The sequence below is a fragment of the Ornithorhynchus anatinus genome, chromosome 9 (genome assembly GCF_004115215.2).
Source record: "Ornithorhynchus anatinus isolate Pmale09 chromosome 9, mOrnAna1.pri.v4, whole genome shotgun sequence".
NCBI lineage: Eukaryota > Metazoa > Chordata > Mammalia > Monotremata > Ornithorhynchidae > Ornithorhynchus > Ornithorhynchus anatinus.
The window spans coordinates 6,361,124-6,387,658 of NC_041736.1; the positions used below are offsets into that span (position 1 = coordinate 6,361,124).

Genomic DNA, 26,535 nt, shown 5'->3' on the forward strand with positions numbered 1-26,535 from the left:
GTCAGAGGAGGTAAGCTCTCTAGAATGTGCCTCCAACCCATTAAAGCAATCTTGATGGAAATTACTTTTAAAAAAATGAGACACACACACACACACACACACACAGAAAGAGAATGCTTTGCTATTCACCAAAAAACTCCTCCCTCAACCCAAGCTTACATCACTCTGAAGGTCATAGGTTTTTCTGGCATGGACAACATCATTCTGGTCCGGCAGGCAGGTCCACTGGTGCAGAGGATGTTTATAGTCTATATCGCTCACCAGAATCTGACACTTCTTGGCCAGGACAACCCCCAGCATGTCCACTGGGCTGTTATACTTAGTCTTCCACTTCTCAAAGTCTTTCTTATACTCCCGGTCGCTCTGAATCTTGGCCACGTGCATGGACCACATCATCTTGGGGTCGTCCTGAATGTCACGCGCTCCAATGTGGTGGCCAAGCTGCTTGCGGTAACCTTCCTTGTATTTGTACTGGTGAAAAAGAAGACAGTCATTTCCGCATTTTACCACTGGCAAAGTTTTATTTAGCCCGAGAAAACGTCGGAGCTTGGCGAAAAGCTAAGAGTATGTAAATTGCGAAGAAGTCAATGATAAATGCCAAGGATAAATTCTTACTTCACTGGCAATTTCTCTGGAAGCTTTGGCGGCCTTGATTGGTATGGCATCAATAGGGAGATCATAACCTTTCTTCTTCAGCTCCTCGTAGCCTAATCTGTAGAGTTTCTGTTGAACAAAAAAAGATTGTTAAGAACCTGAGAACTACAAATTGCCAAGAATTTTATAGTTCCTTAACCACCCTGTTTCTGGTTTAAAGTGGGATTGGAAATTAATAGTGATCTGTTGCCATTTCTTCTATAGTGTTTATTGAGCACCCATTGTGTGCAGAGAGCATTATACGGTAACTGAGAATCTGGGAGGGTCCAACACAAGTTTTATTCTATTTATAATAGTTTTATTCCTCCTTCCTCCCATTTAAGATCTCTCGATGTACCTCACTCTCAACACTTTTGCCAACAACACCTTGCTCAAGCCTTTCCTCCTGTCGGAATGGGGAATTTCTTCCCCTTTCAAATCATTCAAGCCAAAACCCACCCCATCTTCAAAACCCTCTTGAAACCCATTTCCTCCCGAAGGTCTTCTCCGATTAAGCTCCATCTTTCCCAGGCTGCATCCTTCGACAGCTGCCCTTAACACTCATGTTTATTCTCCTTAGCACTTGTGCATATGGTTAACTTGGACTAATCTACAGTTATTTAAATCTGTATCCTTCCATACTTCTATCACCAGCTATAGTCTTTTCCTTTCTCCTCCTCCAGCTTTTTATGAATAACTTGCTTCCATCATCTCCCTGTTAGAGTGCAAACTCCCTTTGGACAGGAACCAGGTCACTTAACCTGTACTCCTCCAAACCTCTGTACAGCGCTCTGCCCACATGGGTGCTGAACCAATTCTACTTAATGATGGTAAAATCAGATTAAATTCACATTGCCTTTATATGAACTTTCAGTATCTCTCACAAAATTCCTGTTAGAAAACAATAAAAATGATTGTGGCATATGCTCAGTACTTACTATGTGCCAAGTATTGTACTAAGTTCTGGGGGAGACACAAAATGTCCCCATCCCCAGTGGGTTCATGATCTAAGTGGCAGGAAGGACAGGGATTAAATCCCCAGTTTACAGATCAGGAAACAAGAGCATTGTTCTAACACATTACTAATGTTCCAAAATCAAGGCAGATTGGTTTCCCATAAATAAATGTCTATGATCTTAAGGACATTTTAAAGAAACTTGAAGACATGTGAAGTGGCAACAGAAACAGTCTTGTTCTTTGAATTCAAGATTTTTATATTCATTGTGAGCAGGGGATGCGTCTGCTATATTGTGGTTTTGAACTCCTCTAGGCGTTTAGTACAGTGCTCGGCACCCAGTAGCGCACGATAGTTGCAACTGATTGATCCATTAAGAAATCGTGCTAAGAGTCCAAGGAAATTCTCCTGGACAGACACATCTTTGGAGAAGGTCAAGTTTCATTAGTAGTCTACTAGTTAAAAGACGACCATGGGTTTGATAGGTCCAAATAATTTTACTCATCTAGGAATGCTACGAATGTACTGAATGAAGGTGATGATAATAATTAATAAAAATAATGTACAACAAAAGAGACATTGAGGACACGTTTCCCAAGCCCTACTTACGTCACTTGTATTGAGTAAGTTCGCTTTAGCCAGAATGATATCGGGAGTGTCCGGCATGATGTGGATCTGAGTCTTGTCTTTGTCCCAAGCTTCTCTGTAGAGTCTCTAGAATGAGAAATGGGAACATTTCAGCTGAGGGAATGGAAGAGTCAGGAACCCAGCTCTTTCCATTCAGATATCTCTGACTGATAGCTGGACTGAACAGAGGGCGAAGAGAGCAGAGATAGAGAGGTTGAAAGAGTGCTCGTCTCCACCCTCCCCCACCGAGGGACTCGTGAATGAGGTTCTGATAATAAGACCCAACCCCTGTTTTCCAGTGACCCTTAGGCCTCGAGCAGCACCAGAGTCACACAGAGGACCCGGATAAATGACTCTTGGTAGAGAACCAGCTGACTGCCAATGAAAAGCACATCCACGGCCCTTTGGGGATCAGTGTAATAGGTATTCTTGCCAATCAACCTCAGGATACCTTAGCACAGAGTGTTTATCCAACTTTTTTTTTTTGATGGGAAATTAGGTCTCATGTGACTCATGGCCCTCGTGGTGGGAGGGGTACTAAAAGACAGAACTAGAATGATGAGCTAATAGAACACTCATGGGCTCGTAGCAAACTTTAACAGTAAGAGAAATCCTTTTCCTTAGAGTCTAGACAGTTAGTTTAAAGTAAAGCGTCAGCAAATATATTGCCCTCGTGTTCCTTTATCGAAGAAATAGTCCAGGGTTGCCTTCGGCTTGGGCTGAATGCCAGCTGGTGGGAGGTATCATTTCCCAGGATTGAAAAACTCTGATGTACAGTACGTGTGGCTTGCTCGTCCTTTTTGAGCATGCTCAGAACAGTCCATAGGAATACCATTCAGACTGACCTTTCCTGACTCCTCCTTAGGGAGGAAATTCTCTAGGTTGGGCTAGTGAATGGATCCCAGACCCGCCACTGGATAATGTGCCATCTCGGAGGGGTTCTATGGCCTTCTCAGAACTCGGTTGGGATTCGTGTGTGTAGGCTGGAGGGTCAAAGACACCAGAGTCAACTTGTAGCTACACAAGTACCTCACATGGGAAAGAACAGCTTCAAAAGTCTGATGAGCATTCCCCAAATTCTCATATCATTCTCCCCCAAAAGTCCACTTACATCGCTCCTGTTCTTGGCATTAGTCTTCGCCAAGACGATGTCCATAGCATCAGGAAGGCTGGTGAACTTGAATCTGTCTGGCGGCTGGCGGTATTTCTTCTCGCTGATGATTTCAGAAGCCTTCTTATTCTTTTCAGCTTCCAGAGAGCCTAAAGGACTCCACCCAATTCCCTTCAGCCACTGAAGATCAGACTTATACAAATTCTGGCAAGTGACAAAAGAGATTCAAGAGGGTCAGCCATTTATGCGTGCATTAACGAGCCCTTCAAAACAAAGATATCTAAGCATCGACTAGTCTGCCTCCCGGCTACGAACGATCTCCCTCTCACGGCATAAGACATCACCGATTATTGTAAACTATTTACATCAAAGGAAGCACCGCACCTCACTCTGCAGCTCGTACACTTTTTTAGCTTGAATGACGTCATTCTGGTCCGGCAGGCACGTCCACTGATGCAGTGGGTGCTTGTAGTCCACGTCGCTGACCAGCTCCTGGCATTTCTTGGCTAACACAATGCCCAGCATGTCCACCGGGCTATTGTACTTGGTCTTCCACTTCTCAAAGTCTTTCTTGTACTCCCGGTCACTCTGCATTTTGGCCACATTCATGGATAATACCAGTTTGGGATCATCTTGAATGCTACGGAATCCAATATGGTGTCCCTGTTGCTTGCGGTAGCCTTCTTTGTACTTGTACTGGAATCACATATGGAAAGGCAAAGTAAATAGTGTTGCAACTGTAAATGACCAGTCTCGTCTCTGACGGATGTTGTCTTCTCTGCAGCACTATGCATTCATTCATTCAGTCGTATTTATTGAGTGCTTACTGTGTACAACTCAGCAACAGATTGAGACCATCCCTGCCCAACAACAGACTCACAGTCTAAAAGGGGGAAACAAGCATAAGGTACAAATCTCCCTCTCTAGACTGTAAGCTAGAACATGTTTGCTAATTCCTTTGTACTCTCCCAAGTACACAGTGCTCAATAAATACCACTGATTGATTTAATAATTTTCCACGCTAAGCTATTAACTCACGAATAAACGTTTACAATATACATGCGTATATATAAAAGCAAACAATCTTGAAACCTGACACAAAGCTAGATATTTTTGTCCTCCTAGGTTAAGGCTCATCAGTTTGGAGACCCTAGTGAATCTAGTTTGATTCTTTAGGGACTAAGCTCATTTGAGTGAAGAGACCTGGAGAGAGTCTCCCAGGGGATGGTGGTGTGGGAAGAGAGGTATCTAATAATAATTATAATAATAATGGTATTTGTTAAGCACTTACTATGTGCCAGGAACTGTACTAAGCACTGGAGTGGATAGAAGCTAATCGGGTTGGACACAGTCCCACACGAGGCTCACAATCTCAATCCCCATATAACAGATGAGGTAAGTGAGGCACAGAGAAGTGAAGTGACTGGCCCAAGATCAAACAGCAGACAAGAGGCAGAGCAGGGATTAGAACCCATGACCTTCTGACTCCCAGGCCCATGCTCTCACTATGCCATGCTGTTTTTGTGTCACGGAAAAGCTTAGGAACTTTTCTAATTCCTCTCCCCTAAAAACTGAGCCACACAGGATCAGAGCGGTACCAAGAGTGAAAAAATGGATCTCTCTCTCTCTGGAGATCTTTATTCAGAAAATCACCCATTTGACCAAGAAGGTTAAGACAAGCTCAAGGTGGGGTTAAAAGTCTCTGGATGCCTCTGATTCTACGAGCCCACAGTGCACTGGAATCTTGTAAGGAGGAAGGGGTTACAGTTAGGTAAGTCCCTCATCTAGAGGCATCAATGTTCCCGACGGCAAAGACCTCGTCTACAGAGGTACGTATTTGGTGACAACAGTTTTCAGAAGTTCTACATCCTCTCACAGAAGTGTGATTTCACGTCTCTGGAGGAGACATCGAGACAAAATGAAGCAGCACTAAGGTGGACCGGATATCAAGAAATGATTCTCAACTTGGATGTCTCCCAAGAAATTCCCTCTATAGGGAAGGGGCCAGTAGTTTTCTCAGGTTGACACGCTGGAAATTTAGGAGAGCAGCAGATGGTCCCTTCTGACAGAGCAGCAGCTATTCAGCCTTGCACACCAGCCCTCACACACATCCCATGGGTTGCTCCTTTCCTTGCTGCTCCATGATTCTGCCTCTGGCTCCTAGCCCATCTGCCACTCTCCTCTACCTAGCCATGCTTCTTCTTGGAAACCACTGGCATCACGGAGAAACCTAGAAGCGCCAGCCTCAGAGATGGCGGAGTGGCTTGGTGGTAGCGGATCTACCCAGGTGGAGAAGAAGCAGACCCTTTTGAGCAGCCCCATGAGGCTCATCCCTGCAGATCTTTGCAAATGCCCAGCCAATGCCCGCAGCAGACATTTTCCATCTCTGACTTGCGCAGTGCAATGGGAACATCCCATAGTGATGGGAGATGCTTTGTCAAATTAGCTGTAGCTCCCCAACCTCCGCAAAAAAGGGAAGTGATTCATTCTAACTGGCCTTTGCTCTCAGTGAATACATTTGTGAACTTGGCGGCCTATACCAATGGTGGGCAGGGCCAGTCCTAAGCTGATGTTACTTACGTCGCTGGCAATGTCCCTCGATGCCTTGGCCAACTGAACCGAAATAGCGTCAGGGCGGAGGTCGTAGCCTTTCTTCAGTGCTTCTTCCCATCCGAGTTTATACAGTTTCTAAAGATGAAAAGAAATATCAGCATTATTCGACCCCGTCAACAAAGAACTAGGAATATGCCTATTCAGAACCGGAATGTTTCCTCCTCCCAAAAGGAATGAGATGGCAGTGATTCCCAAGGTTGCTGGATGGGACTTGACCGGGAAGGGAGTGAGGATTTGTCTCTCTAGGACAATTTGTCTCTATCCTTCTTCCTCTATCGCCCAGTGGGGCTGGGGGCTAACCCCCTCTCATGAGCAAAAGGAAGAGTATTAAACTGTAGACTGCTTGAGAGCAGGGATGGTCTCTTCTACCTCTATTGTACTCTCCCAAGGGGTTAGTCCAGTGCTCTGTACACAGAAGTGCTTAAAAGATAACTCCTCAAAGGGCAGAAAACCATATCTAGTTACTTTATCCTATTCTCCTGAATGCCGAGCATAGTGCTCGGCACAGAGAAGGAGCTCATTAACTCCCACTGACTGGTTGATTGAGAGGAGAGATAACCTTCTGCCTTTACTTCCATAGACTTCCTGTATCACGCCATCTAAAAGACCTGTAGCAATCTGAAAAGACGGCGAGGAGCAGAGGCAGTAGCCGCTACATAAACCCAATTTCACCCGTGGAATACCCACTTCAGAGGCTAATGTCTTTAAGAGGAGGAACAAAGGCTAAGCCCTTACAGACCCACACAATTACTCCACAAATACTAAATTCTGGGTAAACTTGCCATAAAAAAACCACCTTTATATCTACCAACTCTTAAGTACCTGCTCCTCCCAGCAGAGGTGGACAGAGTGTAATATCAGCATCTTTTTCTTGGGGCCTGATATGAATCGTCGTCCAGGAGAGGATATGAGGCCCAGAGCTAGAGCTAGTAGATGGCAACTGGGAGAAAGTGCAGATTAACTGCGTGAAAGTGGGATGGAAAGGCCCAGCTGGGCCCAAACTTCTCTGCTGTTTCTGTTCATCCCATTTTATGTTTGGCCATGGGTCTCTGGCTCCACTGAGGCCCTTACCCACACTAAAGTCACATTCTCGTCCTGAGATGAGGGAATCGGTCTCAGTTAAAGACTTTGTGGAAGCCACCCATTCTTTTGATTGAATATCTGATGACCTGCCAGTCATTTATCAGTGTTAAATTTAATCAACTGCTTTCTCTCCCTTTGCCAATGACCTCCTAAGCCCCTAGGTATTTTGGATGGCAAAGAAGAATACATTCGATAGCCATGGCACAAAATATTTTGTAAATGTTCTCACCTGACTGAAGAGCGTCTGGTTCTGTTTGGCCTGTAGAATATCTGGGGTATCGGGCATCACGTGAATTTGAGTTTTATCCTTATTCCAGTCGACGGTATACAGATACTAAAGGAGTAAAGATCAGGGAGTCGATTAGAAGAGTTATCTGGGTAACAAGGAGGAATCGCCTTTTCATCTGACAATATGGTATTCTTTCACATCCCCGAAACTGGAAGACTTGGGTCTTATGAGATCAACCCTGGATCATATCCACAAAAAGACCTGCAAGTTTTATGAAACAGGTATTTGAAATGGCCTGAGAGGCATGAGTTAAAAGTAACAAGGACGAGGATCACCCTCAGGCACATTGACTCAAACCACAAACATTTGCACGGGGGGGGGGGGGGGGGGGGGGGGGGGGGGGGGGGGGGGGGGGGGATAATAAATGTTCTCCGACAATGAGCGAGACTGAAAGATTTGCGCTCGACCTTATTCATGGTTTGTGCGTTTTGCTTCGCCAGGACCATGTCCATGGAGTCGGTCAGCTTCTTGAACTGGAAGGTGCTGGGATGCTGACGGTACTTCATGTCACTGGCGTACTCCGTCGCTTTCTTGGCTTTCTCCACATCCAGGGATTCAGCCGGGTTCCAGCCAAGGCCCCGGTACCACTCGTTATAGTCCTGCTTGTATTCGTTCTGTGGGGGAGAGACAGAGGGGGTAAATGACAAAGCAACGCCGGGGAAGGGGGGAAGGGGGGAAGGAGAGCCGCACTGAATCGGGTTGACCTGGGGCCTCGAGCCAGGCCGATCCATAGGTCGGGATGGGATAGACTAGGGGATCGCATGGATTGGGTGGTCCAATCCATGCCTTCCTCAATTTAAAGTCTCCGTGGCCTTTCAGACCCTTCTTCCCCTTCCCACTGCTTTCATCCATGTGCGCTTGCTACTCTGGTCCCATGGGGGAAAAAGCTCACGTGACAGCCAAGCATTCCCCAGTGCAACGAGTGTATGTCTTCCCCTTCTCCCCACATACGTGAGGCTGAGTCTCCTTCAAGATCTAGTGGGTAACGGGCCAGGGCTGTGATCCTCAGCCCCGAGGCTTAGCTTTTTTTTTTTTTTATGGTATTTGTTAAGCACTTACTATGTGCTAGACACTGCACTAGGCATTGGAGTAGATAAAAGCTAATCAGGTTGGACACACTCCCTGCCCCACATAAGGCTCACAGTCTTAATCCCCATTTTACGGGTGAGGCAAGTGAGGTACAGAAAAGTGAAGTGACTTGCCCAAGGTCACACAGCAAACAAGAGGTGGAGCCTGGATTAGAAGTCAGGTCCTTCTGACTCCCAGGCCCGGGCTCAATCCACTAGACCATGCTCCAAATGGGTGCTCGGTAATTAATGCTATTTCTACCAGTTCTTACCGCACTCTGAATGCGATTCATGTTCCTGGTCAGTTCAATGTTCATGGCGTCTGGCAGGAGGATATATCTGTGGATCAGGCGCTTGTAGTTGGTATTGGTTATATTGGCCTGGGCGTCCTTGGCTGCCATGACACTGAGCATGTCAGCGGGACTCTGGTATCTGGTCTTGGTTGTCTCATAGTTCTTCTTGTATTCCCGATCCGACTGCATTTTCGCCACTTGCATGTAATGGACGAGTTTTGGGTCATCCTGGAGACTGCGGAAGCCCACCATTTTCCCCTTTTCCTTTTCATAGCTGTGCTTGTACTTGTACTGCAAAGAAATGGGGAGATACTTTGAGGGTCCTAGAGGTTCAAGTTGAGGGGAAGGGAGAAAGAAGAAAGCAACTAGGAATTTCCATTTTCCAACCCTCACTGAGGCCGTTTCCCTCAGAGCTAATTCAGATGGGTAATGGAGATTTTTTGAGGCCCTTGTAACCATCTATCATCCTGCCACATCTCCTTTCATCAATGGCTTTTCATTTACACCTTTTAGGAATGTGTATCTGAAGGTGGCATGCAGAGGCCCCAAGATCAAGCACTTGGAACAACTGGTTACAACCAACCAAACTGATCCTGGCCAACGGCACGCTCTTTTAACAAGACTATCCTGGGTTCCCCCACTTCCTATTTGAGGATGAATCTTCCCCCAAGAGATCGTCAGGAAAAGTTCCGCCAGACTTACGTCACTAGCAATATCTCTAGATGCTTTGGCAGCGGTGATGGAAATCGCGTCCGTCCTGAGGTCGTACCCTTTCTTCTTGGACTCTTCCAAGGAAAGCTTGTAGAGTTTCTAGAAGGAGAAGCCAAGGGGGATCTCTTTTCACAAAAGGAGAAAGCCCAGACCAAAGCCAAAACAGGCTGTGCCCGTGAGTTCCATTCATGCGAAATGACATTCAGCGACAGTGTTGTGGCTTATCCGACAGGCAAAATTAAAACAGTGGATTACGGAAATCTCTGAAAATACTCAAATCCATTAAAACACTTAAGAAAAACTAACAACGTTTTCACGGATCAAAACATAGTGTCTGGGAGGGCACTGTCAATGAAGCAAGGAAGTGGGTAGTTATTTTTGAGACCCAAATTAAACATGAATTAGAGTGTGACTGTGTGTGAACACATATATACACATGCATACAAAAGTATAGAAAGGAGGTAGTGGGGCAAGGGTTAGAGGCATACATAGACAGAGGCATACATATGGAGGAGGAGAAAACACACACAGAAGGGTGATGTCTGGTTGGGTCAGAGGAATTTTTTGAAAAATATTTCTCGGTATACAATTTCATTTTGGCCCAACCTAGCCTAGATGATCATTGTCTTTAAAATGTTTCTGTCTTCTCAAGGAGCAGAGAAGGCTCCTGAAGGGGGATACTTACATCACTCATGTTGATTGCATTTGCCTTTGCCAAAACAATCTCGGGGATGTCTGGCATGATGTGAACCTTGGTCTTTTCTGCTTCCCATGCTTGCTTGTACAGGTGCTGGAAAGGAAAAAACTCGAGGGTCAGAAATCCCCCCAGATCCTACAATTTCATAACCCTAAAACCTTGCTCATTCCAATCCCTATCTCCTTTTCTTCATTTCTCAGGAGCCTAAAGATGATTTAATGGGAGCAGTCCCCCAAATTCAGACCATTCGGAGGCTCAGGATGCGGGTGATTTGTGTCTACCTTCCTTTCCACATTAGAGACTTTTCCACATTACTCTCTCTAATCTATGCTGATTATACCTCACACACATAGTGAGGCTGATCCCTGATTTTAGAGTTCTGAACACTTCAGAGCACAACTGAGCAAACCCAGGTAGAGTTCAAGCATGCATGGTGCATGTCTGAGGTCATGCATCTGTCCTAAATTCCATGGGTACCATGCCTCAGAGAGCTACTATCCACCCATCATGGGCAAAGAGCAATTTAATCCACACTAGTGATCGAGTATAAAAAGACTTCTCTCCTCTGACTCGACACCTTATTGTGGCAGGAGAGTTTGCGTACGCCAATTCATTCATTCATTCAATAGTATTTATTGAGCGCTTACTATGTGCAGAGCACTGTACTAAGCGCTTGGGATGAACAAGTCGGCAACAGATAGAGACGGTCCCTGCCGTTTGACGGGCTTACAGTCTAATCGAATGAAGCCAATGAAGTTTGAAGCTTAGAGCTATGCCCTTGAGAGAGATTCTCTTTCCAAGGCTGCCCAAAATGGAAAGGTCTAAGCCAAAGTGTCCAAGTCGATTCACCTTTGCTGGGAAGCAGCGGCCTGGGAAAGAGTCAAAGCCGGATGATCAAAGACAACGGCAGAGACTCATGTTTTTACTGAGAGGAAGAAGGCAATGGCAAACCACGGTATTTTTAACAAGAAAATCTATGGAAATACATACCAGAACGACTACAGGTGATGATAGGACATTCTGAAGAAAATATGTCCATAAAGTCGCCATGAAATGACCTGATGGCATTTACACATATACACATAATAAGACTTGATTTGTCGCATGTCCTGGATGCCTCCTAGAGATTTTTGCAGATTGGCAATTTGAGGGCACATGTTGGCAGGATGGGCTTACATCACCACTAGCAAAAACAAAACTCCTAAAGCAATTTCCTATAGACTTTCCTGTAGACTGTAAGCTCCCTGAGGCAGGGATCACACCTCCTAACTCCATTTTACTGTACTTTCCCAAGCATTGAATACACTGTTCCATGTGCAAATGCTCCGTAAAAACCACTGGTTAATTTCAATGGCAGTGAGCACTTCCAGGAACTTGAGGACATGTTAAATTCTCTGTGATGTAGGTGGAACTGTCCAAGTTTAAAATGTTTCCTTACCTTATTCATGATTTTTGCATTATTCTGGGCTAGAACCATGTTCATGGAGTCCATCAGCGTGGAATACTTCAGGGTGTCTGGATGTTGTCGGTACTTCTTTTCGCTCACGATTTCCATGGCTTTCTTGTTCTTCTCAGCTTCTAAGGAGCCGATGGGTAGCCAGCCAATCCCCTTCATGAAATCATCATAGTCTGCCTTATACTGATTCTTTAAGGAAAAAAAATGGGAACAGATGACATTATAGGAAGCCATGAAGCGTTCTTTCAAAATAATTTAAAACAGTTAATAATATTCATTATAGAGTTTTGCTATCAAACATTAAGAGGAATAAAAATTGTTCAATTCAATATCTCTCCAGCTTTTATATCTGTCCAGCTTTTGATATTCCTCACACTGTTTTATCCATAATGAAAACAGCCTCAATAGAGGCCGTTTTACAATTTACTGTCTTTATTGCCTTCAGAGTGGAAAAAGTCAATTTCCCATGGATTTTTTTTCTCTCCTTGGATACAGTGATTCATTAAATTAAATGATTCCTCGTTATACACTCTGTTCTCCTATAAGTTGGGGATTGCATTTTTCAAAATCCCAAGTTCACGAAAACTTACATGGTAGTATTCATTATGCCCACTGCAAGAACGTATACACAAATCGTCTCTTCTGATACCCTCTAACTCTGTAGCCAAAGAGGGTTGGGATGTCGGAAGAATGTTCCCTAATTCCCTACAGAATCCTAGCCAAAGTGTGGTGTTGGACAATAGTTCCCAATTCCCCACAGCATCCTAGCCAAAGCATGTAGTGAAAACACACTGTGGCAGAACTGATTGTATGTACCAAACCAAATTTTAAAATCCAGCATTGCTTCTGAACAACAATCTGACGGATCCAGTGTTCCGTCTAGGATAACGTCTTCCTCCAAGGTTTTCTTCCTTGGTATTCACCCTTAAGTTGTGGATTACTCTCATTAAGAACTCATTAAGGACCTCATCAATCTATCCAACACCCTTTGAGTCTACAGGAACCTAAGAACTGTGGTGACAATTTCCAGATGCTTACCCTCTGCAGGGTGAAAGATAACTTTTTAATTTTTCTTTGGTTTGAACACTTCAGCGGAAGCTTCAATGGACAAGATAACGTGGATGTTGGTCTATAGCAATTCCTTATTTTCTCTGTGCCCAACTTCCTTGACTTTGTAAATTTCCTTCACCTCCCCTCTCAATCCTCATCTTCCTAGACAATGGAAGCCACTCCTTCCCCCGTCCATTTTGGTGGCCCTTCTCTAAACCTCCAGCCCTGCTTGAATTTTCACGAGATTGTTTTGTACTCTCCCAAGGGCTTAGTACAGTGCTCTGCACTCAGTAAGGGCTCAGTAAATAACGATGACAACGTTGGAACCTGCAATATTTCAGGGGTGAATATATCACAGTTTAGCTTTAGGGTTGCTTCTTGGCCTGACAGCCACTAAATATTGGGTCCAAGATTCTTTCATTCATTTTTTCATACTTATTAAGTGCTTACAGTGTGCCGAGCCCTGTACTAAGCACTTAGCACTGTACCGAGTCACCACTGACACCTCGGGGTCCAGTGTCCGGGGCCGTGTCCTGACTTTCACTTACATCACTCTGGATCTGCATCATATTTTTGGCCAACTCGAAATTCATGGCATCGGGGAGGAGGTTGTACGAGTGTATCAGGTGCTTGTAGTTAATATTCGTAGCCACTTCCTGTGACTTCTTTGCTGCCACCACACTGAGCATGTCCACCGGGGTGTGGAACGACGTCTTGGACTTCTCGTAACCCTTTTTGTATTCCCGTTCGGACTGCATCTTAGCCACCTGCATGAAGTGCACTAGCTTGGGGTCATCTTCGAGACTCCGGAAGCCAATGTGCTTCCCCTTCGCTTGTTCATAAGCTTTTTTGTATTTGTACTGGGGGGAGAGGGAAGGAAAGAGAGAGAGAGAGCACATCAGTGAGAATGTCTGAGCCAGAGGCCCTCAATGGTTCTGCGCCCTCGCCATATTTCAGAGAACTGTAAGGGGAGTGGCCATTTTGCCAGCAATGGGAAATGGGCATTCGGAGGCCGGAACAGTTGATAAGTAATTGTCTCATCTAGTGCCAAGTTACCTGCTGCTATACCTTGCTTCCTCAGCTCCGGATAATAATCCCTCCTTACACAAATTTGCCAGAACACAGCTCTCCCCATCTTCAAAGCCCGCCATAAAATCCCACCCCCTTCAGGAAGCATTCTCCAAATCATCTGTTAGTCGCAGCTGTTCCAATATTCATTAGTTGCAGCAGTTCTCTTAGCACGGAAGTATTTTATCCCTAATTCTCAGCATGAATAGGCATATTTTCTTGGTGCTTTCATTTACATATTCATTTATTAGTTCAGCTGTTCCATCCCAATGTATTCGTCTTGTTCTTTTTCAGGGTCTCGCTATTTGTGACAAATAATTGTCTATCTCCCTCATTAGATTGGGAGTTCCTTAAGGGCAGGAAACAAGCTGTCTTGTGTCTGTCGCATTCACCCCAGTGCTCCGTGTAGTGTTTCACACTCTGTAGGCCCCCACAAATTATCACTCATCACTCACCCGAGTGGGTGTGGAAGGGAGGCTTAAGATAGAGGGGAGGATGTCTCAGGTGAAATATGATGCTTACAAGGGCACAGTTCTCCTAAGGGGTGGGAGGGGTGTCAAGCGCGAGAACTTACATCACTTGCAATATCTCTGCCCGCCTTGGCAGCCTGAATTGGGATGGCATCTAGTCTTAGGTCATAGCCTTTCTTCTTTTCTTCTTCCCATCCAGCTTTGTAGAGTTTCTAATCCCCAAAAGGGAAAAGAAAGCATATCATCTTACTTAAGTTAAAACCTGTGTTCTTGTCCTCTTGTAAATTAACAACACGCACGGGTGGGTGAAGTGGGCCAAAAGTCCCATTCGGCTTTAGCTACTCACATCACTCATGGTTATCTGGTTTATTCTAGACAACACGATATCAGGAGTGTCTGGCATGACATGGATAGTGGTCTTCTCTTTGTTCCACTTATCGGTGTAGAGCCGCTACAACAGAGAAATCACAACATTTAGGTGTTGGAAAGCAGACGGAACAATGACAGATTATTAGGCTTCGCTCTGATCCTCCAAGTCCACATGTATTTCTGGACAGCATCTTGTCCATCTACTTGGGATAGAGCACCTCCTTGAATCTAACATCTTGACCCTTCTTACATCCCTAACTTTACCCTTTTATAACCACCCTCATCTCTCCACTCCCACAATCCCTTGGCCAGGTCTTTTGCTAGCAGATGTCGACTGGCCAGAACCATCCTCCTCATGTGCGAGAGTTTCTCACAACCAACACCTTTGCTGTTCTTCTGGAGCAGATGCTAGATGATTAGACTGTGAGCCCGTCGATGGGCAGGGATTGTCTCTATCTGTTGCCGAATTGTACATTCCAAGTGCTTAGTACAGTGCTCTGCACATAGTAAGCGCTCAATAAATACTATTGAATGACTGAATGATTATAAAATGAACGCTGATCTGCTGTTCTCCATCTCCACAGATGGCAGAACAACTGAGACGGGAGGCTCTGGGCTAAGGATGAACTAGAGAGGCCCTTCTTGCCCATCTTGCTTTCAAAATGGAGGTCCCACTAGAAGGGATGGGGCTGCTGATGAGGGCAGTTCCTCTTCTCCTCCCTTCCACCAACTGAGGAGAATGTAAAAATCACTAGAGGGGAGGATGCACAGAGTTTCTGCCACCTCTGTGCTTTTAGTTCTTGATCTAACCTATTCCACAGTGGCTGGAGGGAGAGAAGAGCTGGGGGGAGTGAAGTTAGCTCCAACCCTCAGGACGATGTCAAGCTCTAGTAAAACACCTCATTGTGTTGAGTGGACATATCTGCCCAGTCCTTGAATAGTTTAGTTACTGCCTTGACTGGTTACCAAGGAACCTCCCCCAGGGCCAACTAGATATTTCCTCTTCACTTTTTTCTTTCTTTTCTATCTCTCCACCCCTCCCTCCTCTCCCCACTCTGTTCTCTTCATCCTCCCATCAAGTGAGTGCTCACCTTATCCATGGTCAGTTTATTGCTTTTGGCAAGCACCTGGTCCATGGAATCCATGGATAGGGTAAACTTGAGTTTTTCGGGGTGCTGTCGGTACTTCTTCTCGCTGAGGATCTCCCCCGCTTTCTTCACCTTCTCTATCTCCAGGGACTGATTGGGCATCCAGCCGATTCCTCTCATCCAGTTGGTGAAGTCGGATTTGTAGAGATTCTTTAAAAGATTGGAGAAGGTTTCAGGCAGGGTGGCAGGAACCAAACTCCAGACTTTATTGGGCGCGGCTGCTGGATTTAGTCACAGTCTAACATTTAAAATGGTTACATAAGGTTCTCTCTCCAGTAATGGACCAAAGCATTGGTCCCAGTGGAGATTTAGAACAAGAAACCCAACTGCCACCTTGTCTTGGAATTTTTCTCCAAAACAATGATCCTGGAGAAGCAAAGAAAGAACATGCTCTTCTCCAAAACCCAGAAGCTCAGAAACTTACATTAGGTGTAGTAGAGGAAATAGACTTTCTCAAAATACCTAATCTGTGGGAGAAGTAGGTATTACATATATGAGTTCCAAAATAGTTTCATCTACTTCATTCCAGGATGCTTTGTGCCATTAATTGTGAACTCATTATGGACAGGGAGTGTAACTGCTGATTCTGTTGAATTGTACTCTCCCAAGTGCTTAGAACAGTGCTCTGTACATAGTAAGCATACAATAAATACCTTCTATTGATTGACTAAATTATGATAATGGTACTTGTTAAGCGCTTACTATGTGCCAGGCACTGTACTAAGCTCTGAAGGGAAGGATGATTTTGAAACATGACTGAAGATAAAGATCAAATATTATTTATTACCCTATTTTATTAATGATGTGTATATATTTATGATTCCATTTATCTATCTTGATGGTGTTGATGCCTACTTGTCTTGTTTTGCTGTCTGTCTCCCTCTTTTAGACTGTGAACCCGTTGTTGGGCAGGGATCGTCTCTATCTGTTGCCGAACTGTACGCTCCAAGTGCTCAGTACAGTGCTCTACACACAGTAAGCGTTCAATAAATACGATTGAATGAGTGAATGAACTCAGCTCAACCAAATTCCTGAATCCTTGGATTGGTTGGGTTACGGTCCAAAGTTTCCACTTAAAGACATTAAAACTGAGGTAGTTTGGTTGAATGCTATTAATACCGACTGCATTGGCCAATAAGGGCTGGTCTGCCATCCTCGCCCAGGTCGTCATTCTTAACAGCGTGGCCTAGTGCAAAGAGCACGAGTCTGGGAGACAAGGACTTGGGTTCTAATCCCACTCCACCTCTTGCCTGCCGTGTGACCTGGGATGAGCCATTTAACTCCTCGGTGCCTCAGTTCCCTCATCTGCAAAATGGGGATTCAATACTTCTTCTTCCTCCTACTGAATGTGAACCCCATGTGGAACTTGATTATCTTGGCTTGGTGTTTAGTAGCGAGTAAGCTCTTAAACACCACAGTCACTGTTCACAACGGGCATTACGTACATCGCTCTGGATCTGCATCACGTTTCTCGAATGTTCCAGGGTCAGAGAGTCGGGCAAGAGCGTGTAATTGTGAATGGGCTGTCGGTAGGTGGTGTTAGTCACTGCTTCTTGGGACTGCTTAGCCGCCGTCACACTGATCATGTCCAAGGGCGCGTGATACCGGGTCTTGCTGGCTTCATATCCCTTCCTGTACTCCCGCTCTGACTGCATTTTGGCCACGTTCATGTAGTGAACCAGTTTAGGGTCATCTTGCAGGCTCCGGAATCCCACTTGCTTCCCTTTAGCCTTCTCATAAGACTCCTTATACTTGTACTAGAGGAGGAGAGAACACAAAATAACGTGAGAGGGCTCTTCGAAAGAGTATCAGCAAGTTCCTGAGTTCACTCCATCTAACATTTGGATATACAGCCGAGGAAAGGGGATACAACTATCTATTCGGCAGACTAAAGTCTCCCCTCAAAGTGGGGGCAGAAGGCCAGGGGAGATGACTTTGTTGAAGTCACTTCCAGCCAAGACAAATCCATTCCTCTAAAATAACTGTAACCTCCTATCCATTCCATTGCACTGTACTCTCCCGAGAGCTTAATACACTGGTCTATATGCAATAACCGCTCAATAAATGCCACTGATTGATCTGAATTGTCTACTAAAAAAATTCAGATTGGAGCATTTAAGCTTGCACCACTCTCCGTCAGCCAACTATTATATCGAAAATTTCCCACTTGCAGCTATTTCTGATGCGTCTATCCAAGAATGACTCAAAAATCAGCTGGTTGGAGAAGTTACATTAAAGATCTCATTAGTACTATGGGAATTCTATAGTGCTGAACGATTTTCAACTCTCATGGCCAGAGGTAAATACAATCTTTGCAATTCGCCACTAATTACTATTTTCAACTGTTTATGGTTTTTAAAGTCGGAATGAAGCCATTTCTCCCTGTCTATAAAAGGTTCCTGGATTAATTTTTTTTTAAATAGCTTAAAGTGGAACACTCGGAGAAAATGTTGCTGATGTATATACCGACATTCCTTAGTCGGGCTAAGACATTGCTGAAAAATTAGATCTCCAATTTTAGCATCACGATTTGGAGCAAGATACTAGAGTTCCCACTACTCGTTCAAATTATACGTACGTCACTGGCAATGTTTCGTGATGCTTTAGCAGCTTGGATTGGAATAGCATCTGTTCGCAAATCATATCCCTTGGCAAGAGTCTTCTTCCAGTCGGCTTTGTAATGAGCCTGAGAAAAGAGAAAATAGAAACCAAGGAAGGTGTGAGATTAAGCCCAATTGACAGAGAAGGGGAACAGGAAACTCCGTGCTGTCTTCGTTTCCATCAATTTGCTTTTTTGTTTTTCTTTCAGAGTTAGGAAGCTGCCCTCCATTCAAACTGCTTTCCAAGAAGTTGATTCACTTTCAAAGCTTCTACCTGAGGCTGCCCAGCTGGCGGCAGCATTTTATGAGGAGGAATGGTTTAATAGGCCACCTTTTTTCAGGAACAATAAATTCTAGGTTTTGCTTGCTTTTTTTTATGGGGATTATTCAGCTTTTAGATGAGAAGGTTAAGAGGTGATTTAGGTATTGCCTTCAAGTATACTGAGGGCTCTTACGCAGAAGATACTAATTTTTCTCTATCTCCAGAGCTGAGAAGAAAATATAGAATGAAACTACGGCATAAGAGATTTAGCGAGTCCCTCGAAGCAAAAGGACTGTGGCTAATTTCCACCCAGGTAGTCTTTTCCCATGTCTAATACAATGTTCTGCAAGCAGTAAGTGCTTAATAAATACTATTATTACTACAGCTAGTTTAGGTAATGGGGAGAATTTCCTGAGGGCGGGGGGGGGTGGCTAAAATGTGAAAGATCAGGGGATTTTGGGAGGTCTTTGAGACTAGGATAGTCTCTCCTTCTCATATGGGTTAAATGCGATGCCTTCAGAATGGAAACTGGACAGGACAGTCACCCAGAACCCAAATCCCTGCCCAATAATTCTCTAATAGTTCTCTAATTCTAACAAACAATGTTAGCAGCATGTCCTAGGAGAAAGATCCCGGGTTTGGGAGCCAGAGGACCTGGGTTCTAATCCCAGCTCTGCCAGTTGCCTGTTGGTGACCTCGGGCAAGTCACTTACCTTCTCTGGGCCTCAGATTCCTCAGTTTTAAATTGAGGATTAAAAACCTGTTCTCCCTCCTAGACTATGAGCCCCATGAGGGACAGAGACTATGTCCAACCTGCTTAACCTGAATCTACCTCAGTACTTAGAACAGTGCTTGACACATAATAAGTACTTAAATTCTGTACATGCTATCATAAATAAATAATAGTAAAGATGATTCATTTTATATACCTTCCTTGCAAATCCTCAAAGTGTAATTCATCACCGAGGAAAAAATTGGTGACCTTTAAATAATCCCACTGAGACAAAAACTGTTGAATAATGTGGCAAATACTTACTTCACTCATGTTCAGGGCATTCACCTTGGCTTGAATAAACTGAGGGAGTTCAGGGTCCAAAGTATACGTGTGCTTCATTTTTTCCCCCTCCACTTTATACTTCAGCTAGAAAGAAGAAAGAAAGCGTGTCAATTAACTGATCCGACGACCAAATATCGCCTCCTAATCGGTGCAGTTCTGTATTTATACTTTCAGTGAATATAACAAATTGTCTCTAAAGGTTCCTCTTCCCTAGAGGTATTTCCATGTGCATCGGGGGGACAGCTGATAATACAGCTGACAGTGGCGACGGGCAATAGAAATTATGGGGAGTCCGGCAAGAACCAGCAGCACTGGAAGGTGTGGATGAGGTGAGCGTGCTATGCTCTGTGCTCTGAAGCCCTGGGTTCTAATCTGGGTTCTGCCACTTGACTTCTGTGTGACCTTGAGGAAGTTATTTAACTTCTCTGTGCATCAGTAACCTCATCTGCAAATTGGGGATTCAAAACCTGTTCTCCCTCCTAACCATGAGCCTCTGTGGGACCTGGCTATCTTATATCTAGCCCAGCACTTAGTACAATGCTTGACACATAGTCAATGCTTAAATTCCAAAATTATTATTACTATTATTATGGTGATGAACAGTTTTCTCTGGTCACCTGCTACTGCTCTTCACTCCACCAGAAGGATACCTCCATTTTGCAGAGCATTTCTGCAGGTGGCTGAGTGAAAGTCTGCATGGGAGGGAGAAATTGGACTGGGGAGCAAGGGCTGGGTATGAGGAAGAATTCACAAAAGCAAGTATGTTAGGGAGACCAGGATAGAGAGGCTGGGAGGCGGGGGTTATGTCAAATGAAACCTTGTGTTCAGAGGTATACAGTTCTTAAAAACATTGAAAATTCATTTCCCACATTATAGGGAAACAAGAACATAAAAATATTCTTCCTGATTTTCAGTAATCATCCAACTAACTGCGGTAACTCTATCAAGTAGCCCATTGACTGCTAGGAAAGTGCACAGATGAAAGAGAAACTACTCTGGACCCCTGGGTGCTCAATAAATACTCGACTAGGGTTGACCTAATAATTTTAGATTAAAACCTCAGTTAACTATGACTACAGGACATAAGGAAAGCTTGAACGAGTGAAGTACACGAATAACAAAAGTCTTCCAGTAACTAGCTGGTAGATTTCACCGCCATCTCTTCCTCTTAGCACCAAAATTCCTAAAAAGCGGCAAGACCGATTGCTTTGATTTTCTCCTAAACACTTACTGGAGAAGGTGTTATTCGAGTGACATTGTCAAGAAGATGGAAAAAGATGGAAGTGGCTGGGGGGGGGGGGCATATAACTGGATAATCCATTAACAGTCAGTTTTAGAATAACTGAGAGTTGACTCTAATCATACTGGGCCTGAAAACACTGCGGAGTAGCTAATCTCTCAACAGGGAAGACTACCCCTCATAGACATTCTGAGTTTATGCACCCTGATACTGTGACAAGAAAACAGTAGCTCAGCTGAGACAACACCTGCAAATCACTCAATATTTCTCCCTCCTCACTTAATACTCCTTGGCCTCCATTAATTAGATGCTTCCAGTGCAGAACATTTCCTTGACTGAACTACCTGAATTCAGATCAAAGGGTATTTTTAGGCATTAACTACATCATTTCCAGCTCTGAGCTCTACCAGTTTACCCCATTAGAAATGGTGCCTGGACACAGTAGAAAGGTGGGAAGGAAGCAACTTGCTTCCAGAAAGCTGGTTATTTGTGATAAGGCCACATCCGATCACAGGAAGGCTCGCGGTTGTTACGAATGTTGGTTGGGGGACCTTCTGTGGGGCAGGCTCATCGACAACCAGCTAAGAGTGCTCATGGTTTTGAATTTGGATTCAGCTATGGCACCCAAGTGCTGAATTCCTAATTCTACCCGTAATGGGCTCAAGAGCAAGCGATTTCAAAGGTGAGGCACCCTCGTTGTCCTTTGGAAAACCGTGATGCAGCCCTGCCTCCCAGTGACCGAATATTTAAGTGTTGCTGGAATTTATGTCTTTAACCACGTAATACTGAAAAGCTATGCTGTCCATCAGACATATAAACCTCATCCAAAAGTTTCCTCAAACCAATCTAGGGACTGGATTCCTTGTGAGGCATAATGAAGTGCTTACATCGCTTAATTGCTTGGTGTTCTGCTGGGCCAAGACCATTCCCATAGAATCAGTCACGCTTGTGAATTTGATCGTGTCTGGGTGCTGGCGATACTTCTTCTCGTTCAGTGCATCGCCCGCTTTTTTGACTTTTTCAACCTCCAGAGAGCCGATTGGGATCCATCCAATGCCCTTGAAGAAGTTGTTGTAATCTTCTTTGTATAAATTCTGCAAAAGAGAAATGTCAGGGTGAAGGAATATAACAAACAAAACCTTCTTCCAGTGAAGCTCTATCATGTGAATCCCTCACTCATCACAATACAGTTTTATGTGTATCCATTTGGGTCCAAAAACTATCTGAAAAATGACCCTCTTGATTTCAACAGTGCAGGAATGATTCTCCTAGTTTTTCTAGCTCTTTCATTCCTCCAATCATATTTATTGAGTGCTTACTGCTTGCAGAGCATTGTACTAAGCGCTTGGAAAGTACAATTCAGCAATAAAGAGAGACAATCTCCGACCACATCGGGTTTACAGTCTAGCTCTTCATTTTTCCTCCCCACTCTCTTTCAAGGAGTAGCATCCTCAGGTCCCTATATGCCATTTTTAGGTTTGAGATGATCACGGAGCCATAGTTTAATACAAGATCTTTCAGAGACTGCATTTGCATAACAAAACAAATACTATCTCAAATTTTTCAGTCTCCTACATGGGGTCATTAGCTAAACAGAGCAAATCAGTCAGTATATAGGCTGTGCGCTCCACAGCTTTTCAGACTGTAAAATCATTTTCCTGGATAAAAAGTGCTTATGGATATTTTTAAGGAGTTTTTTTTAGTGCACCTTGAGTTTAACTGGCCTAGAACACCATCGCTACCGATTAAACTAGCACTTGTACACACATCTGAAGACACTTACATCACTCTGAATTTGATTCATATTTCTTGAAAGCTCTAGGCTCATGGCATCCGGTAAATAGGTGTAGTGGTGGATGGGCTGTTTGTAGTTGACGTTGGTGGTGATGTCCTGAGCCATCTTGGCAGCCGTAATGCTAACCATATCCCCAGGCGTGTGATAAGAGGTCTTCGTCTTCTCATAGTTTTTCTTGTATTCACGGTCAGACTGCATCTTGGCGACATTCATGTAATGGACCAGTTTGGGATCATCTTGGAGACTTCTAAAACCAACATGCTTTCCTTTCGATTTTTCATAAGCTTCTTTGTACTTATACTGTAGAGACAGAGCTTGGTTACTGAAGGAAAGCTACTGGATGAACACACTAGAGATGAACAGGCAGACACACAGAATGGTAGGGAATCCACTGACTATGGCAGAAAGGGCAACATGAAATACTAAGTAGATCACAATCGATATCTGTTTCTCTCCTACTTAAACTGCGAGCCCAGTCCCACGTGGGGGACTGTGCCTGACCTGATTATCTTGTATCTATCCCAGTGCTTGGCACACAGTAGGTGCTTATAAAAATACCACTATTAATTATTATTATTAATCATCTCCAAAGAAGATCCCACTGTATGAGAGACACTTTTAACTACTTGCTATTTTACTCTATTCGTGAAAGGTCGGGTGTCAAGAGTGTCAGTCTGAATTCAAGATCTGTATCTTAGATTGTAGGTCCTTTTGGGCAAGGAATTTGTCTTTTACTTGTGTTGTATCTTCCCAAGCATTTAGTATAGTGTGGTACAACCATCAGGTACTTAATAAATATCATTATTACTACTATCTTCTCTTCACTCTTTGGAGATGAATTGACTGTGGAGCTTTCTCTGGGGTGAATGGAAAAAATCTCTACTTTGTTTTACGCTTTTAGTTTCTCCAAAAGCAAGAACACACTATAGAGTAATTGTCTATTTAGTTTCCAGTGACAAATGAACTGAGAAGCTCGTGCACAGTAGATGAGTGGTCTCCATTCAGTTGAAATAAAACCATATTTCAGAGCAATGGGCCTCTTCCCATTCGACTAGGAAAACCGTCTATTTTATCTGTCTTCAACCCTCTCCGGTACAATTTTAGTGCAGGCAATCTCTGAATTTAGGCGGCTAATGCCAATCTATCCCTACTGAAAATAAATGCCGGATGTCAGGGAAATGTGTCTTTGAAGGTGATTTGGGCTGCAAACCAGGACTGAAAATTACTGTCCTTTCTCTAACAGCTCCATCAATTGGTTTCAATGACAAGGAATCATCAATCATGTCAAGAAATGGAGAATTTTTTTTAAACAAAAGAACCACTTTGCATGGGATTTGAAAAGCGAAGTCAATGGATTGAGATGTCGGTGGAATTAATGCAATTACATTTTCAAAACAAATAGCACAAATCCCTTCTGAAACGAGAACTTACATCACTAGCGATGTTTCTTGATGCTTTAGCTGCGGTAATTGAGATGGCGTCTCCCAGGACGTTATTCCCTTTTGCTATTAAGTCCTGCCAGTCCCGTTTATAACACGCCTGGAATAGAAATGCAAATTGGAGTTTGGTTTTTATCCAGTGCAACCAACTAGAATTCAAGTCCAAGTCCGTTAGTAATTTTTGCATTCAACATGACCATTGAGAGACTACTTACTTCACTGATGTTATAAGCGTTACATTTGGCCTGGATAAACTGAGGTAGGTCAGGGCAGATGGTAAACTTATGTTTCATCTCCTCTCCTTTGGCTTTATACAATCTCTGTGAATATGATTAAAAAAGAAAGGAAACTCACAGTCACCGCCATATGGTGTCAGATTAATGTTTGCAACCCTCAAGATTGAATTATTTTCCACAAGCCCACATTAGTGGGAGAAAGGCCACCAGGCAACTGGGAATCCCAAGATTAAAATAAAAAAAAAAAAAAAGAAAGAAATCGAGCTGTGTTTTTCACTGGAGAGGAAGAATCCTGGCGAAATGGAAATATCAGCGACAAATGGATAATGCTTTGCAGGTCTATTGAACACCAAGTGATTAGTACTATTCTTTGACAATGGCAGGTGCTCAGTATATACTAGATTGATTGAAAGTCTCCTACTTTGCCCTCAGCCCTCTACCCTCAGCTCATACTCTTCTTTCATTCCAAGAAAAGTGCTCTACACTCAGCTCTTACTATTCTTTCATCGCAAGAAAATCTCCAAACCATCCTTCACTCTCAATTGCCTCGCCTCCAGCCCATGGCTCACACTTCGTTCTTGCCTGAAACGCCTGCTCACCACAACTGCATTAACTGTGATCCTTCTCTCCTCCAATGTCCCTTCCCTCTAAAAAGTTGCCCCTTCCAGAAAACTTTCTCTAATTAATCTCCCTGCTTTCTGGTTATGCCATCCCCTCAACCACCTCGGCACTCGTATATTTATCTGTTCGCTCAGAAGAATCAGTTCTCTCACTTTTAGCCTTGAGAGAGAAGAGGCGGGAGGACCTCTAGACTGCAAGTTCATTGTGGATGAGGGATGTATCTGCCAAACCTGTTGCACTGTACTCTCCCAAGTGCTTAGTAGAGTAGTCTGCACTTACTAAATGCTCAGTAAATACCACTGATGATGATGACAGGGAAAACATGGGTTAAAGTCTTCCTTTCTACAAGAGACGCTGTGGATCTGTCCCAAGTTTGGCTAACCAATAGCTGCGCCAAGCCAGCCAGACATTGAGACACCTGGGAATCTTTTCTCAAATGGCCTTGAATGGCCAATGAGGCCCACAATTGTCTCCCCCCGCACCCCCCGCAATTATAACCCACATTCAGTCAACTCCTCTACTTGTCTTTCTATCTGGCAGTCAGAAAACTATACTGTCAGCTAGAAGATGAGTCACCAATGACCTAGAGGTTAAAGGACCCTGTGGATGCAATGCTCTGGCACAAATTTCCTACAACAGGCCAAAGTCAATAGCTAAAACAGTGCTCCAACGGGAGCTGAGCTGAAGGATGAAAGTCATGAAGGTGATAAACAAGGTGTAATTAAGGCAAAAAGGAAATTCCCATTCAAATGCAACAAGGTTCTCAAGGTTGCGTTGTGAAAGGGGGCTGCGATGACCAGCTGGCAGCATACTCACATCGCTGACTTGCTGGGTGTTCTGTTTGGCCTGGACCATAACTGGTGAGTCCACCACACTGGTAAATTTGAGAGTGTCTGGATGCTGTCGGTACTTCTTTTCGTTCAAGGCATCCCCTGCCTTCCTTACTTTCTCGACCTCCAGAGAGCCGATGGGAATCCACCCAATTCCCTTCATCCAGCTATTATACTCTTCCTTGTAGGCATTCTGCAAAACAAGGGAGAGGAGGAGGAGAGGTGATTTGCCGGAGCCACGGGAAGCCGCTTCTCTTCCTCAAAACACCGACCCCCGAGCATGTCCATTTCAAAAGCAGATGTCGCTCACATCGCTCTGTATGCGCATCATGTTCTTGGACAACTCCAGGTCCATGGCGTCGGGGAGATACGTGTAATGGTGCAGCTGACGCTTGTAGTTGACGTTGCTGACCAGGTCCTGAGCCTTCTTAGCCCCAACCACGTTGAACATATCGAACGGGGTGTTGTACTTGGTCTTTGACTTCTCATAGTCTTTCTTGTACTCCCGGTCGGACTGCATCTTGGCGACGTTCATATAATGAACCAGTTTGGGATCATCCTGGAGACTTTGGAAACCCACCATTTTCCCTTTGGCTTTTTCATAATTTTTTTTGTAATGCACCTATTCAAACCAAAGGGATAACAACAGGAAACTTGATTAACAATGAGAGTGACACAGCTGAATTTCCCAGAAACTGCCCTGAGACAAGGATGGGAACATTATTATTCCTTTCATCTGCTTTACAAAATAGGAAGTGCAATGACAAAGTTCTCTTGTTTGCTTACAGCAAAAGACTGGCCAACAACCTTCTCTG

At 44.1% G+C, this 26,535-nt stretch overlaps 1 protein-coding gene across 1 annotated transcript in view; it reads right to left on the reverse strand.

Moving 5' to 3' along the window:
* The window catches only part of NEB (nebulin), a 170,840-nt gene that overhangs the window by 106,686 nt on the left and 37,619 nt on the right, over nt 1-26,535 (reverse strand). The window contains exons 37-61 of the mRNA XM_039913134.1: nt 26,031-26,342; nt 25,707-25,913; nt 24,249-24,353; nt 24,026-24,133; nt 22,583-22,894; nt 21,687-21,893; nt 19,539-19,643; nt 18,219-18,326; nt 17,086-17,397; nt 15,584-15,790; nt 14,470-14,574; nt 14,228-14,335; nt 13,134-13,445; nt 11,518-11,724; nt 10,068-10,172; nt 9,374-9,481; nt 8,651-8,962; nt 7,719-7,925; nt 7,252-7,356; nt 5,907-6,014; nt 3,711-4,022; nt 3,327-3,530; nt 2,198-2,302; nt 616-723; nt 160-471 (exon numbers count right to left, since the gene is read on the reverse strand). Of these exons, the coding sequence (XP_039769068.1) occupies nt 160-471; nt 616-723; nt 2,198-2,302; nt 3,327-3,530; nt 3,711-4,022; nt 5,907-6,014; nt 7,252-7,356; nt 7,719-7,925; nt 8,651-8,962; nt 9,374-9,481; nt 10,068-10,172; nt 11,518-11,724; nt 13,134-13,445; nt 14,228-14,335; nt 14,470-14,574; nt 15,584-15,790; nt 17,086-17,397; nt 18,219-18,326; nt 19,539-19,643; nt 21,687-21,893; nt 22,583-22,894; nt 24,026-24,133; nt 24,249-24,353; nt 25,707-25,913; nt 26,031-26,342 (4,701 nt within the window). The remainder of the gene's footprint in view (nt 1-159; nt 472-615; nt 724-2,197; nt 2,303-3,326; nt 3,531-3,710; nt 4,023-5,906; nt 6,015-7,251; nt 7,357-7,718; nt 7,926-8,650; nt 8,963-9,373; nt 9,482-10,067; nt 10,173-11,517; nt 11,725-13,133; nt 13,446-14,227; nt 14,336-14,469; nt 14,575-15,583; nt 15,791-17,085; nt 17,398-18,218; nt 18,327-19,538; nt 19,644-21,686; nt 21,894-22,582; nt 22,895-24,025; nt 24,134-24,248; nt 24,354-25,706; nt 25,914-26,030; nt 26,343-26,535) is intronic.